The sequence below is a fragment of the Hetaerina americana genome, unplaced genomic scaffold, assembly GCF_022747635.1.
Source record: "Hetaerina americana unplaced genomic scaffold, ioHetAmer1.1.p SCAF_6, whole genome shotgun sequence".
Taxonomy (NCBI): domain Eukaryota; kingdom Metazoa; phylum Arthropoda; class Insecta; order Odonata; family Calopterygidae; genus Hetaerina; species Hetaerina americana.
Genome location: NW_027287205.1, coordinates 83339130 through 83353984, shown reverse-complemented (window position 1 = coordinate 83353984; position 14855 = coordinate 83339130). Strand labels below are relative to the sequence as shown.

At 33.2% G+C, this 14855-nt stretch overlaps 1 protein-coding gene across 1 annotated transcript in view; it reads right to left on the bottom strand.

The window, feature by feature from the left end:
- The window catches only part of unc-13, a 114405-nt gene that overhangs the window by 34811 nt on the left and 64739 nt on the right, over nt 1-14855 (bottom strand). The window contains exons 8-16 of the mRNA XM_071594263.1: nt 14005-14125; nt 12617-12723; nt 9329-9470; nt 8370-8496; nt 6443-6562; nt 4058-4257; nt 3491-3641; nt 2800-2958; nt 1165-1290 (exon numbers count right to left, since the gene is read on the bottom strand). Of these exons, the coding sequence (XP_071450364.1) occupies nt 1165-1290; nt 2800-2958; nt 3491-3641; nt 4058-4257; nt 6443-6562; nt 8370-8496; nt 9329-9470; nt 12617-12723; nt 14005-14125 (1253 nt within the window). The remainder of the gene's footprint in view (nt 1-1164; nt 1291-2799; nt 2959-3490; nt 3642-4057; nt 4258-6442; nt 6563-8369; nt 8497-9328; nt 9471-12616; nt 12724-14004; nt 14126-14855) is intronic.

Genomic DNA, 14855 nt, shown 5'->3' with positions numbered 1-14855 from the left:
ACAATTGGCCATGATTCATTTAATTGATCCCATTTAGTATGATGCTTTATTACTTATTATTCCTTATATTACTTATCATTATAAATACCTTACATTGAAATTTGTAATAGCAAAATACTTTTCAATAATAAATAAATATTTTTACATCAGTCTCTTCTCTCAACATTTCAAGGTTTTATTCAGTGTTTATCTATCAGCCACCACTAAGTATGCTAATTCAGATACTGTATGTCTTCTTACTTCTAAAGATGGTGTTATTTGAGGTTTGTCAAGTTTTGTCTTAGAATTAAATGTATACATGCATAGTTATGCTATTATTCCAGTATTATCTGCATGGCGATGCATATGAATAAACTACAAACAAAATAAGAAATTATTCGAATTTTAAGGCACATAAACATATATTCTATTTCAAAGGGTTAGTAAGAGATTAACCAAAATAAAAGCACCCTTGTAATGTTTGTTTCCATACATTAAATGAAATCAGCGTTGTAAGGTGATGTAGTAAATCACCGCAGTTTAAAATTAGTGAAAATACAGATAGTACTACCTATATTTTTACTTTTACGGTCACTACAAATGTCCATTTATGCATCCGAACAAGTCTAGTATTGAAACACAAAATCTGATTGTAAGACTCAATGAATGGAGAATAGTATTATTCACACTTTTATTAATTTTATTAGTATAAAGGAGTGAATAGTACACAAAAGGAAGAGTTTCTTATTTGGTAGCCTACTGTTTAAGGTGGGTTTTAATGGATACAAACCTATCATGTCTACATTTCTTAGTCTCACCAAAATGACAACCTGACCCCATGCTACAATAAACCCTTCTTCTGGACAAAAGAAATTTTATAAATAAAACTATCATTTTAAGAATTTGCGGTACATTCATCTAGTAGGAAACATATGCAATAAATGTATGGAATGTTTTATTTAATTATGTTCATTGATTGTCAGGATTAGTCTACTGCAGCTAGCTGTAAAGGATACAATTCACTTGATGACAAATATTAAAGGGAAACAGAATTTGAGTCCTTATTGATGCAGAGGTTTTCTGGCCTTGACTGATGAATTATGTTAAAGTTTGATTTAGTAGAGTGAGTAAGTCATTTGGTAGGTGCTTTGAAAACTTTATGGCTTATAAATACTGATACATTACCTGAAACTCTCGGTTAAAGAGCTCATAACAGTTTTCAAATAGGAACTGATATGTGGACCGGAGGCAGGCCTTTACGCAGTCTTTCACAACTGTGCTAGCACGAGGGGGACTGGAAAGCTCTTGAACCTGGAAAAGAAAGGAGTGGAATTAGCTGAAGAGATATCCAAAGAAATAATTCACATCAACTGGCCACCACATTCCATTTCAGCTCTCAAATTACATTTAGATCACTATTTAATGAAATGATTATAGTAAAATCACTTTAGATCCAATTAAATGGTATCAAATTTCTATGATTTATAAAATTAATAATGATATTATGAAGATGTCTTGACATATTTGGAATTAAGAGCATGAAAAAACACTGAACCAATATTTACAACAAACCAACACAAAACCGTTGATAGCTAGAAATTCACATTTACTGTCGAACAATTTAACAATGACTCATTTATATTAAAGGCCTATTAAACAGGAATTTTTAATGAAGTGAAATACAACATTATGCATGTTCAGTTATGTAGCTTACAGTGAACAGTATTAGCTGTAACATGCATTTTTTATAATAACCTTGTATGTGTAATTTTTTTATTTTTTATATGATATATCTTATATTTACCATTGGAAAATAACAAGATGAAGTAACAAATGAATACTTAAATAAAAAATTAAGAAAATTTCACCATCCATTCTGACACAAAACTGATGGTCAATGATTGAGGGTCAAACAATTTTGCAGGGCTCCGTAAATTGTAAAGCAGCACTTTTTTACTATTTTAATTTATTATTAACATACAATTGCATTTTAAACCAACCTAAAAACGTCAACATGAGAGAAAATATTAAGTGCATACCTACTCTGTATTTGTCTGAGTAAAGAAACAACTTTGAATATGAATACCCCCACCCCTCTCCGCATCTTGTTCATGTTTTACATTCAGAGGAAATAATTTACATATGTTCTGCTGTATGTGTGTAAGACATAATCTTCCTCCAAGTCAGATGTGCATGTCCTGAAATAACTGCATGTTCAATATGAATTTCCCAGCTGAAATTCACCTAAAGCAGTCAGTCTAGGTAATCATTACCTTGTCTCTCTCAAGCTTACACTAGTCAATTCTTGAGAGAATTTACAGGAATGGGATGAATGGTATAAAAAAATTCATCAGCACATTTTATTTCCCCTCATAATTGTAAATTATCTATTGTTTCTTATGTATCCAACCGTCATAATATAAAGCCAAACAATTTTATTGAGAGATAAAATGTTCATACATTATTTCTATTTTTCTAACCATTTCAAATTGAAATTGACTTCTTCTCTTTCCACGACAAATTTTCTTGTCAAACTTGAAACAACTGGGTGTTTCTAACAAATCTACTGATGCTGGTATTTTAGATAAGCGCATCAGTGTAATTGCATTAATCTCACTAACTCCTTAAGTGCAAACTATTGATTGAAATCAACTGAAAAGGGTCGGCCATTTGGAATGGCCGACCGACCCTGTAGCTAATACAGTTTTTATGCATACATATTGCTAAGCCAGGCCAAGAATGAACAAATGGTTGCCACAATCCCCATTAGGAGCCTTCTGTCCCATCTGGTAATAAATTACCCATCAAAGAGCAACTCACCTTCATTCTAAAAAAGGTTATACTAGTGAGTAAATCAACTGTTGATTTGAGGTCCATAAGCTTCTCATTACTTGATGCAGGGAAGTTGTTGCGATACATAGATAGGTCTATCCTTAAGGAATTGTGCAATTGGTCCAACAACTTCACAAACTTCTCTTTCTGCAATGAAAATAAGAAAACTTTTAGCAAAGCAAAAAACACATTTAAGAACAGGAAACTTTTCTAAATAATCAACTAAACAATATGTTTCATCAATATTTTTGTTCGGCATTATGAAATGATTTTACATAATTTACATATAGTGAAGTTGTTTCCAAACTATTGATTCAGATATCAAGTAAACATACAGATGACCTTAGTAAAATTACGATTGAAAATAATGAGAGGATCAAGAATAAGTGATATTTAAGTTTGATTAAAACCTAGAAGATTGAGAAAATAACAAATTAACACTTTAATCTGATCCTGGTGTATGAATATTAAAAAAAAAACTATAACAGTTTTCTGAAAAAAGTTTCAATTTAAAGGTTCCATTTCAAACCTAACCCAGAAAAAATGTTATAAGTTGAGCCTAATTCACTGAGATATTTACTGCATTATTCCCTAGTAACTTTAAGTCCTGTTGATGTAATACAATAATAATCAAGGAACAATTTCTCCAACATGAATAAGAAAATCCTGAGCAACTCACTCCAAAATTTGAAGCAGCAAAACGATCACTAGCAGAAACTGCCGATGAAGCTGTTGTATGTGCGTAATAAGCATTAATATTGGCAAGCAATGTGCTCATCACAGCTGGAACACCTGGGCACAGGTACTTTGTAGATAAACAATGAAAATGCCTAGAAAAGACAATAATCACGTTAAAACTCTCTAGGCACAGAAGGCAAGTTTATGCATGGGGACTGAATTTAGTTATTTTTATAACAATAAATGACTCCTGCTAATTCATTTAAAAATATTTGCATATATTATCACTCATATTTCCTAATAAACTTAAATATTATATTTAACACTAAGTTTTGTTCAATTTCTTACCTTATGTCAACATTAAAAATAGTTTTTAATCATATCATACACAGAAAGTACATTTAAAATTAAGATTTCAAGCTTGCTATGCTATTAGATACAAGTTACATGGAATACCTTTACAAATTAAAAAAATCACAATAGCGGTTAAAAGACAGTGGCTTGATGAAGCCAATTGTAAATTTAAACAGGCACCTTATATTGATGGGAATCAAGGAGATATACTTACGTCATTGCTTGATAAATTGACTCTATTCCATAACGCATCGCAAATTCATCAACTATCTCTTCCGCTGCTTCATCGAAGTAAACTTTCCACGCATCATCTCCTTTGGCAGCTGGAAGGCTTACTACACCACCATTTTCTTCACAAAGATAGTGGAAAAGATTTTCATGCAGGCAGGTATACTGTACATGGTATGGGGCCACCTGTAAATTGTATTGTTTAGGTTATTTCTCTTATAATATTTCTGTCATCGGATGGCAAGAGCACATAAGTATGTTATTTGAGCTCTTGTGTTAAATTTTGTAATTACTGTTTTCAAATGCATAACATTCTTCACGAGAAATGATTGGAAACATATCAATAGCCACAGGAGCAATCATCATTATCCCCACAAAGACAACCCAGGGTGCTGCATCAAAGTTATGTTACAAGCGGAGAGAGAAATACATAATATAGATGAAAAAGTCTGTTGTCCCAAAAAGTAGACATTTTCTCTACTCTCTGAATTACATGATAAAGAGGTATTTAAAAAAAATAAAATTCAGGTTAAAGTTTGCTTTTGGTCAAAGCATTTTGTATGAACAAATGTGCTACCCACAAATATAAGCCATTATTAGATTAATCTTAAATCATCATTTTCCAAGAAGAATAGCTGTTTATTTTCAAATTATGAATAAAAAACTCAGTCCATAATGGTAAAGCTCTTGTTATGTAAGGCAAAGGAACAAAATTGCTCTAAGAAAAAATTGCTCTAAAAACAGATTTTAGCATTTGCTTGTAGTTTTAAAATTGTCCTCAGTAGCATATAGTTGGCAATTTTCATTTGTTATATGACCTCCTATATCAACATTGCCAAATGTTTGAATGCAACTTATTGCTTTCATGGTTGTCACTGACTCAAAACTATCTACCAAGTGATTGTAAGACAATGGTTAACTTATGTCATCAGAGATTGAGCCTATCTGATGACACCTGAATAAATAAAAAGCCTTTCAGCAATCCATCCTTTACGTTACTTCTTCAGGAGCTCATTGACATCATGTTACATTCCAACCATTAATATTGACTCCTTTCAAAGTAGCACAATATGATGTGGCATTTGCATTTCAAATGAAATGTTTACATTATCTACAATATATGCTGTGCTCATTTAAACTATTCCTTTTAAAAAATATTGCTGACTATTGTAATGCAGAAGTACTAATTCCAGTATACCATGGTATATTTGAGTCCATAGCTCAATGTGGCATCATCTGCTGGGAGTGTTCAGCTCATGGAAACATCAATAGAATACTCACCCTTCAAAAACGTGCATTAAAGGTTATATTTAAACTAAATCCAAGAAAATCCTGCAGGGAGTATTTCAAATGTCACTAAATCAGAACTATTCCCTCTCCTATATATATGCATAATGTGATTCTGTTTGCCTGCACCAAAACCCCTTCTCTGGTCAGAAATAGGGATGTTCACAAGTATGATGCTAGGGGTAAGGATAGTCTTTATAATGACCATAATCAAGTAACAGTAGTACAAAAAACCCAAGGAGTTTCACGAAGACTGCTCTTTAATCAACTTCCTGAAGAGCTACAGTAAATACTTATACAAGAAAATAAATTCAAAAAAATGTTATAAAACTTCTTTATAAATAATGTTTTTTATAGTGTCCAAGAATATAGAAAGAGCCAATGCAGGGAAATTTGTTTTTTTTATCGTTAATACCCGTTATTATGTAATTCAAATCCATCCATACGTGGATGAATTAGTATATATGCAAATCTAATGCACCTGTAAATTTGATTGAATCTTTAAAAAGTCCATTCAATTATGTATTGCTCTATGGTGAATAAATCTATCAATCTAAAATGAACAATTGTAAAAACACAATGAAAAGTTAATTTGAAAACTTCATATTAAAATTTTCTTAATTGAAAATTCATTGATTGTTGCTTGCATTTTCATTTCACATTGATGAAAGTGAGATGTGCTAAACACACAACATGGGCCTGAAGAGGTTTCTGCTCAGTAATGTTTGGCTTGCTAATGATAAAGGGTTCCTCAGCATTTTAGTTTCTTGGTTTCAATGCATTGAAATTTAAGGATTCTTCACAAAGAAAATGATGTGCTTCAATGGCAGATTAATTATTATTTCTCCTGAAGACCTTTGTGTCTAGCTAATGGAGTCAGTGACAGTTTAGGAAAGCCATTTATTGACAAGTCAAATGATAGCAGTTTCAGTGGTTACAAACGGAATTGAGATGAGAAAATGTGCAAGATATATTCTAGTGATCTAATATTTGAGTCTACTGCAAAAAAAGGAAAATTGTTATTCTTTGGTCCATTTCAATGCGTTACATGGAAAATTAGAATTTGCACTTAGTTTAGGCTTACCTTTTCTTCTCCCTTAATTTCTACACTGATGTGAAGACGGATGGCACCAGAAACAGCAGACTTATCTGTTCTCTTTTCCAAGTTATACCAGACATCCATTTCTCCAGACAAAGTGCGCACCTGTAATGAATACATTGGCACTCAGGTGAGAGAGATATTATTTCTTTAAACGCCATTAGATAATTTCTCACAAAATCAGCAACATTTATTTTGCATTCCAAAAAATGGATAAACAAATGTAAAATCCAAGTTACTTCCAAACACGATTTGTGTATTACACAAAATTATATAAGCACAACAAATAGAAAAATTCTGCATGATCAATACACCTCGCCTCATTTATCAAAGCCAGTCCTTGCTGAGAAGCTTGATGTTTGATTACCACTGCCACAATATGACATTCCCAATGCCTGCTATACTCCCCATTGGCGATAAGATTGCTTTTCTATTTTTGCTTGAGTTCTTTTTCTCCATATTTTTCTTCATCTGATGAATTTTTGTTACAATAGATTCATGTTTAAGAATAAATAAGCATGTACATATGTCCATGATTCATAAACATTTATCAATTTTTAATTATAAACTTTCATAGCTCTAAAAATAAATGTATTCTTCCACACATTCACCTCTCACACATTCATAAGTGCATAATACTACTATGGGGAAATTCTACGACCTTATTTCCTTTCCCTTACTTTCCCTGCACTGCATTCTTCCGATTATTTTTAATCATAACTGAAATCAATTTGAAAAAAAGACGCATCAGTAATTAGTACCCACATTTCAACATTTCATTTAGTATATCATTGATATCCTTGGCCTTTCTTTTTTTCATGATTACTACAGCTGTTAAAATCTCATATATTCACATCAATTTCCCTGCAATGATTTGCACCATCTATCTACTGCATACAACACAATTCACTTTCATAATCCATTACTCTCTCATATAAATCCTCAAAATACTCCCCACATCAATCTTTAACTTTCCATTCTTCTGAGAAAACACCACAAATTTTATTATTAATTGCTTCTAACCCTTACTTATCTTAACCTAGTTTTTCTCTCAAAGTGTATTCCCTGAGAAACTTCTCATTTCTTTTAAAATCACTCTACATCTTTGTGTCTCTAATATTAATATTGTTTTTTTACATGCTTTACAAAATTGAATTCAGCTTTTTTCTCTTGGTGTACATAATATGCTATCTGTTTAACTTTCTTGCCTTTAGATGCCATAATCCTTTACTGTGCTCTTTCTTTGGCCCTTACAGAATCTTTCATTCATTCCACCTGGCATCACCTTCCATATTCTACCAACAAATCCTCATACCATTTGCATTTTTGAAGTATCCTACAATCATTTCTTTCAGACTGTCAAAAGCATCACTCACACTTTCCTTTCTGTATAATTTAATCATCCACTTGATGTAAGTCCAGCTTATCCTAAAGCAGGCATCATTCATCCTTCCTGCTTATATTTTTTCCTCACAGATTTAAGACTCATTCCTCCCCCCCATTGCTTTTGGTCTTTAATCCTTGTTGATTCGAACTTTCTACTTTTGAGACTGGTAAATATTAGTTAAATGCATGGTCAGCACCCCTTTCTTTGTCTTTGTGTTCTTCACTATTGCTCTCAGTCTCTCATTACATGTGATGGATTCAAATAACGATCTTAGAATTAGACATCTTCCATGCATGCAAGTGAGTAGATTAATGCAAAAAAACCATATGTTAGAGATGTAAATTATTTTTACTTGCTCACTTTCAACAATTTCTAAAAAAATGACAGTAATATCCTCTGAGATAGCCCAGGCATATTTCATTCTAGAGCATATATAAATAGCCTCCTAGTACATTCAAAATCTCAACAATTCCTGTGTTCTCTCTTTAACTGATGAAAAGTTCAATTAGTGTTAAGAAGAATTACCTCAATGATTGTTTGACCGAGGAAATCGTCCGATTCTCTTGTTAGTTTCTGGCGCAGTTTGGACTTGAGGTCATTGTCTTCATCCCACACACGAACTTTTATTCTATCTGAGGAGTTGTGGCATTCACTGAAAATGAATCAAAATGGAACAAAATTTACAAATGGAAGTCTTTCATTTTTAGGACATCATAATTTGTGCTCAAAGTTTAGCAACTTAAGGAAATACCTGATGCATGACCAACTATAAAATGGTAGTCAAAAGAATGTAAAATTATGAAAGAAAACACAACTGTATTGGTGATTCAAATAAAACATTCTTTTCATATTCTTGCACACAGCTTTACCATTTACTAAATTATTCATGAAAGAGAACAAAATTATTTTAAAGAATTCATGAAAGCCACAGAAAGTAGTGAATGGATCCCTGAGAGAAAAGGTACTCATGAATGTAAAATGGGAAATGACCAGGGAATTATAGCATGACGAATAGCTATGGACCACATACTGCTTTTGTCTCATTATTATATCAACATGTCTATGAATATCATTTCTTTTGAATTATTGTCTACATCCAAAAAATTACAAGACAAAACTGAATTGACAAGTAAAAATTTAAGTGAAAATAAGTCAAGGAAATCTTTGGTGACATTCCATAAAATTATATTTTCAAATTTCAACACTTCAACAAATCTGAAATTGACAATTATTTTATGGGACCAATGAGCAATCTGTGAGAACTGGAATTTCAAAGAATGTTTGAGATGTTCGAACATTAATTCAGAATCTAAGATAATATCAGAGGTTATAATCATGACTGACCACACGAAATGTAAGAAAAATTACAGTCGTAGGGGTTTAGTATGCAGACGGGCATACAAAGGACTAAATGACTTAATTCAGAGAAAATATTTTTAAAGACTCAATTCAAAAAGTTTAAAATGAGAGAGAAATATCCTTACAAGTAAAACTTCTCATTCCAAACTGGATTGAGCTCCTGAGGCATTGTCCGCGTCCTCTTCTTCACTTTCCCCACCTGCACAGTTACGTATGGATCCGAGGTCCCACTCTTATCCTTGGCAATCAAACCCTGGGCGCAGATAACTGTTATGGTAACGTGATGGGAATGGGAGAGAGAAAGATCAAGTCAATGCAAGACACTTCACTCAAGGGGACGAGAGCAAAAAGGCATAGTGAAGCAAATGATGGAGGGGCTTCACTTTCCATCAAGCAAAAGTAAACAAAGTAAATGATTAAAACGGGAACAAAGAAAGAGTAGCTACGGCAAAATCATTAAAAATTTAACTGTGATAAATGAGAAGTGATATTAGTTTTGTGTTTTTTAGGTGACTGTTTATATTGGTGATTGTGCTTGCTCAGTGAAGGTGTCATTGCACGGAATTAGTTGCTCAATGTGAATAGCCTTATAGTACAGTGAAAAAATAGTTACATAAATATATTTTGTGAATGTGTAGAAGATAGAGGCATTGCACGCCAACTATCGTGAGTACTTGATCACAAGTTCCATTGTTACAATTAATTAGTACAGTTCACCACTCCAGAAAGAGAGTTTATATCAATAATACATCACTTATAGCAATACATGCAATTCTTTCATTATTAACATCAACTTAAACCTCTTGTGAGGGAAGATGACTCTTGAAGCTTACTCAAATGAGTGCTGATTTTACGAAGTCCCATGAAATAAGTTGTCAGCAGTGAAAACAGCCAGCAGAAATGATCCAACTGTGACTATTTTTTATAACAAGAGGATTTAAGTTCATATTAAAAAAAACTATGCCACCATTCTCAAAACAGTTCGATTTGGAGATGATGGAGAGATGATTTTAAGAAACGCATGCAGCTAACAGTAAAAAGAAACAACATTACAGCTGCAAGAAGACAGAGAGTAGAAAAATCTGTATTCAGTGTGGAATAATGTAGATCTAATTTCCTGCTTGTAGTAAGTCTTGCAAGTAATTTCAGTAAATTACATAGTGATTCATTCAATCCTCTAATTGTACTTTTCAGTACTCAAATTTCTAAAACTGGCATGAATGTTTATGAATAACTTATTTTACTGATATTAACTGCTAATATCTTAACTCCAAGCTACTAAGTATCTACTACTTCCTGCAAAGAGGAGGAGCAAAAGGTAATAAATGATAAAAAGAAGATATAAGCAAGGCTAATTGGATCTATTTTTCTATTTAACTTCTTATATAGATAAGAGAGAGAGAGAGATTATTTCATGAATATATAAATATATATATATATATAGATATCATTAGCACAATCTATATCCTAATACATTATTCATGCCTAGATGTTCAACTGAAACATTACAGTCTGGGGCAACGCACTACTTCTTTCAGTTCATAGTGAAGAAGGAATATAAAGTACTTAGATACTCTGGAAGAGGTTGTAAAAATGCAACTATGGTGTTATGACTGTACACGCTGTGTGTGGACTCCAACCAATTATAATACATACTAATTGAATAAAGTAAGTGAAGAGGAAGAGGAGGAGATATAGTATTCCTATTTATATATATATCATATGCAGGCAGTCGACAAGCTACGTGTGGAAAAACTGGAGTTGGAAAAAGACAAAAGGGGAAGTAAGAGGACTGAAGGTTTATAAACAGGGTGAACTTCAAGCCCATCAGCCTTTTGAAACTTTGACAAAAGACGGGAGATAGATGTAAATGGAATATGAATTCATAAATAAATATTTTGTTATCATTATGCAAACAATAACAAAAAACATAGATTATCATTAAAGTTTTTTTAATTAAGTAAATTAAAGCCAAAAGGCAGTTTATATTATAATAAAGATGTTTAATATCAGGTGACACAAAATTTCAGATTTCCTGAAAATGTTTATTCATATTTGGAAACCTCATTATTGATGATTTTCAAAGAGCAAAGAATGTACTTCCTACACGGCATACGTAAAATGATTGAATATTAAACATCTTTCAACAAGAAGCTTGAAAAATATCAAGGGGCATGAGCGATTAGCAAGAAAAATGGTCTTTGTTTTGGCTTAATCATTCACCTTACCTCTTAGAAGCACTCATCATTAAAATTTTACATTAAAGTAGATATTGTGAGTTAGATTTTCATGCGGGCAGTCTTTAGTTAAATAAGCAAAAGTTCAATGTGCGCAGGGTTATAAATTTGCCTATATTATGACACGTGAGCTATGTGTTCATATTTTACTGAAAGTGTCATAAATAGGACATGCTCAAAAATATGAATTTCATTAGGAATGAAGTGTTGTCAATACGTTAAATTAGAAAAGATGTGCATTTCTGGAATCATTCCATTTGCAGATTTCTACCATCGCAGGTGCATTCAAAATTGTCTCAAAAAGACAAGGGCTTAATGAACACTCTGTTAGTATATATAAAATATATATAGATTATTTTACTGTTATTTATGAGTATTAGTAATGGAAATTGGAGAGTGGGAAGTTATCTAAAGAGCACGGTGCAGGTATCAGCTCAATTTTCGCATTGGTTTTTGTTTGGTGGCCATAGGGTACCTGTTATTGCGATCTTGCATGACCATTTGGAAGTTCCTTCTAATACCATATCCTCAGCTTGTTCGATTGAGTCAATGTGAGTGTCAGGATCCACTGAAAAGGTGGTTCTGCGGAGAAAATAAAACACCAAAAACACACCACATCAATACAGAGAGGAAAAAAGCAGCATCCAGGGGTCCATGACAGGAACGAACGAGTCAACGGTACTTTTAGAGACACAGAACCGTTACGCAGAGAGGTCAGGGATATCCCACTTGTATTCTACATCTCCCAGAATTCTCCACGTTTAGAGATTTCATCCACGAAAGATAACAATGCCACATCGAATCAAAATCGCCGCCAAACAATGCAGATTCCAAAACACTGCAGGAGATTTTGATGACCGAGTCTTAGGGAGTTGAGAGACTTAAATGACCGAAAGACTTGGGCATGGGGAAAGACCTTGACCCCTTAGCGTGTGGGACATAGAGACTGACAGCACTCTCAACTATTGAGACAGAAGGCACATGTTGGTGCGAGGCCACGTGTGCTTCGGTCTAGCCCTCGCTGGTTTCCCTCCCCGAGGCGTGGAATTTGGCCTGAGACCCCAGGGGTTGCGTGACCCCCTTGCTTCAGGGGGAGTGAGGCGATCCCATTGGGCGAGGCAGAGGCAGACGTGGCCATGCACCGCACACTCACATAGAGAGTCAAGGCAGACAAACCTGTGATGGCTATTTTGGCTGACCACTTGCTCGTACCATCTAAAACGGACTGTTTCACCGCTTTCATGTGGCCAATGTGACTTTTTTCCTCCACTCCAAAAACGGCCCTGCATCAACCAGGGAGATAAAATGAGGAGTTTTCATTTTAGTTGTGGGCGTTTATTTGGACGTGGATGGGGCAGGTCGGGAAGGTTACCGAAAATTAAGAAATTACGCCAGTATTCAAATGGCAAAGAAAAGGACTGAGGATGTAATGGAAATCATAGGAAGTATTAGTTTAATGAAAAGGATTTTGTTTTACTGAGAATGATTTCAGGTAGTGAAGAAGTTAGTGATCTTGTGATAAAGGCGGGGAAATTAGCAATAATTTTATTTGAAATGATTTTTGTATTATTTTTTTGAGGACTTTTAGTGATCGATCAGAAGGTACTTTACGTATATATTAATCAAGGGAGGAAAATAAAAAAAACAGATAATTGAGTTAATACCCTCATACATTTTACATATTACCGATGCATTTTTATTGCTTTAATTAAACTGGAAATTTCATGGGTAGGGTTTCATGGGTAAAGAGATCAGACCTGGAAGCAGCAGCAACTGCGGTTTATAGTTAAAGAATATAATCCTGAAATTGAATTATTAAGAATTAGAATTTAATCTGATTAGAATATCAACAAACAGGTTTTTGAAAAATATTTAATGACTTCATTTATTTTGATGAATGAAAATGCAATATTATGAAAAATTGGGTGAATACGTATTTACAAAAGAACTTTAATAGTATATGAATCAGTAGTTCAATTAGTTACCTATCCAGTATCTATCTAAAAATGTAAAATGACCTAAAATAAAATTTTTATTGAGCAGCATGTAGGCAGTAATTTGCCATTTCCTGCCAAAAAACCTGAAATAGAATACTGATAAAAGCATGTTAAAAAGGGTTAAGTGTTGAAAAAAATTAAGTTGATCTTCGTTGTTGAAATCGTGTGAGATTATAGAAAAATTATATTCTCAGAAAAATCATTTCAACCGTAAGAAGTTGTAGACAGTATTGATTTGTGAAGAAAAAGATAATTTAGTCTCATTACGCCGAATATTTTTTGTTAAATTCATCAGTTCCCTCAATCCAGGCATTTGCAATCTTTAAAAATACCAATGGCTCTAGCAATGAGGAGCATCCAAAGGAAAGCCAAATTTGACCTTACAATTCATGAAATATAATCTTGTAAAACAGCATGTTAGATAAGAATCAAGTTTGTTTCAATAAGATTTTGACAAGCAATGACAGTGGTGAGGTTATTAAAGTACTTATCGAATGCATGAGTATTCACTCAGATGATTTATCCTTCATTAATATTAAATCATGAAAACAAAATGGTGCATCTCACCTTATCAGTTCGAATATCTCAGGCTTTTCCCTTTCCCGCTGTTTCATTCTCTCTTTCATGGCTGTGATGATGCTGTTAGCTTTATCTTCTGCCCCATGCTTAGAACTCTTTTCGGCAGCCCCTAGGGATGAGATGTGCAAGCTGAGTTCCTTGTTTCTCCTTTGTGTTCATTAATATACTCTAAATATCAAAGGAATTCAGCAAAGGAAGAAACAATGCAATGATTCGGCCTAGTTACAATTCAAAGAGTTGAAAATGAAAAGAATACATAAAAGTTGTTCCTAAACAGATTTAGAATGATTCTGTATAATCCTATTTCCTACTCTTTTACCTCAATGATAGGCATTTTCCAGCATTTTTTCAGGAAAATTTTGATTTTATCTTCGTCTCCATCGCACTTCTTAAAAGTAGGTAGACGCGATAATTTTCTCTTATATTATTTACTTATTCATCAGCAGCTTTAGGGTCGTGTTAAGTGATTACCGTACTCTGTGATCTACTAGAGCTTCAGTCTGTGCACCTATAAATTCCCTGAATATGTAAATGAATGACTGAATATGGAAGATTATTATTAATTGATAATGCAAGGTTTAAGGTAGGTTTTGGAGGGACATACGAGATTTAGCGTCTGTGAATTTCTTAGATTAGTGTATCAAGCCAAAACCTGATACTCCACGCTACAATTAGCTGTTCTTCAATTCTGCATACGTACACGGAAGTGTATATATATATATATATATATATATATATATATATATATATATATTTATATTGAGTATTTGAATGCACGTCAAGTATAACTTTCAATGTGTAGCATACTTTTCATCATAAAATAGCAAGCGCCATAAATT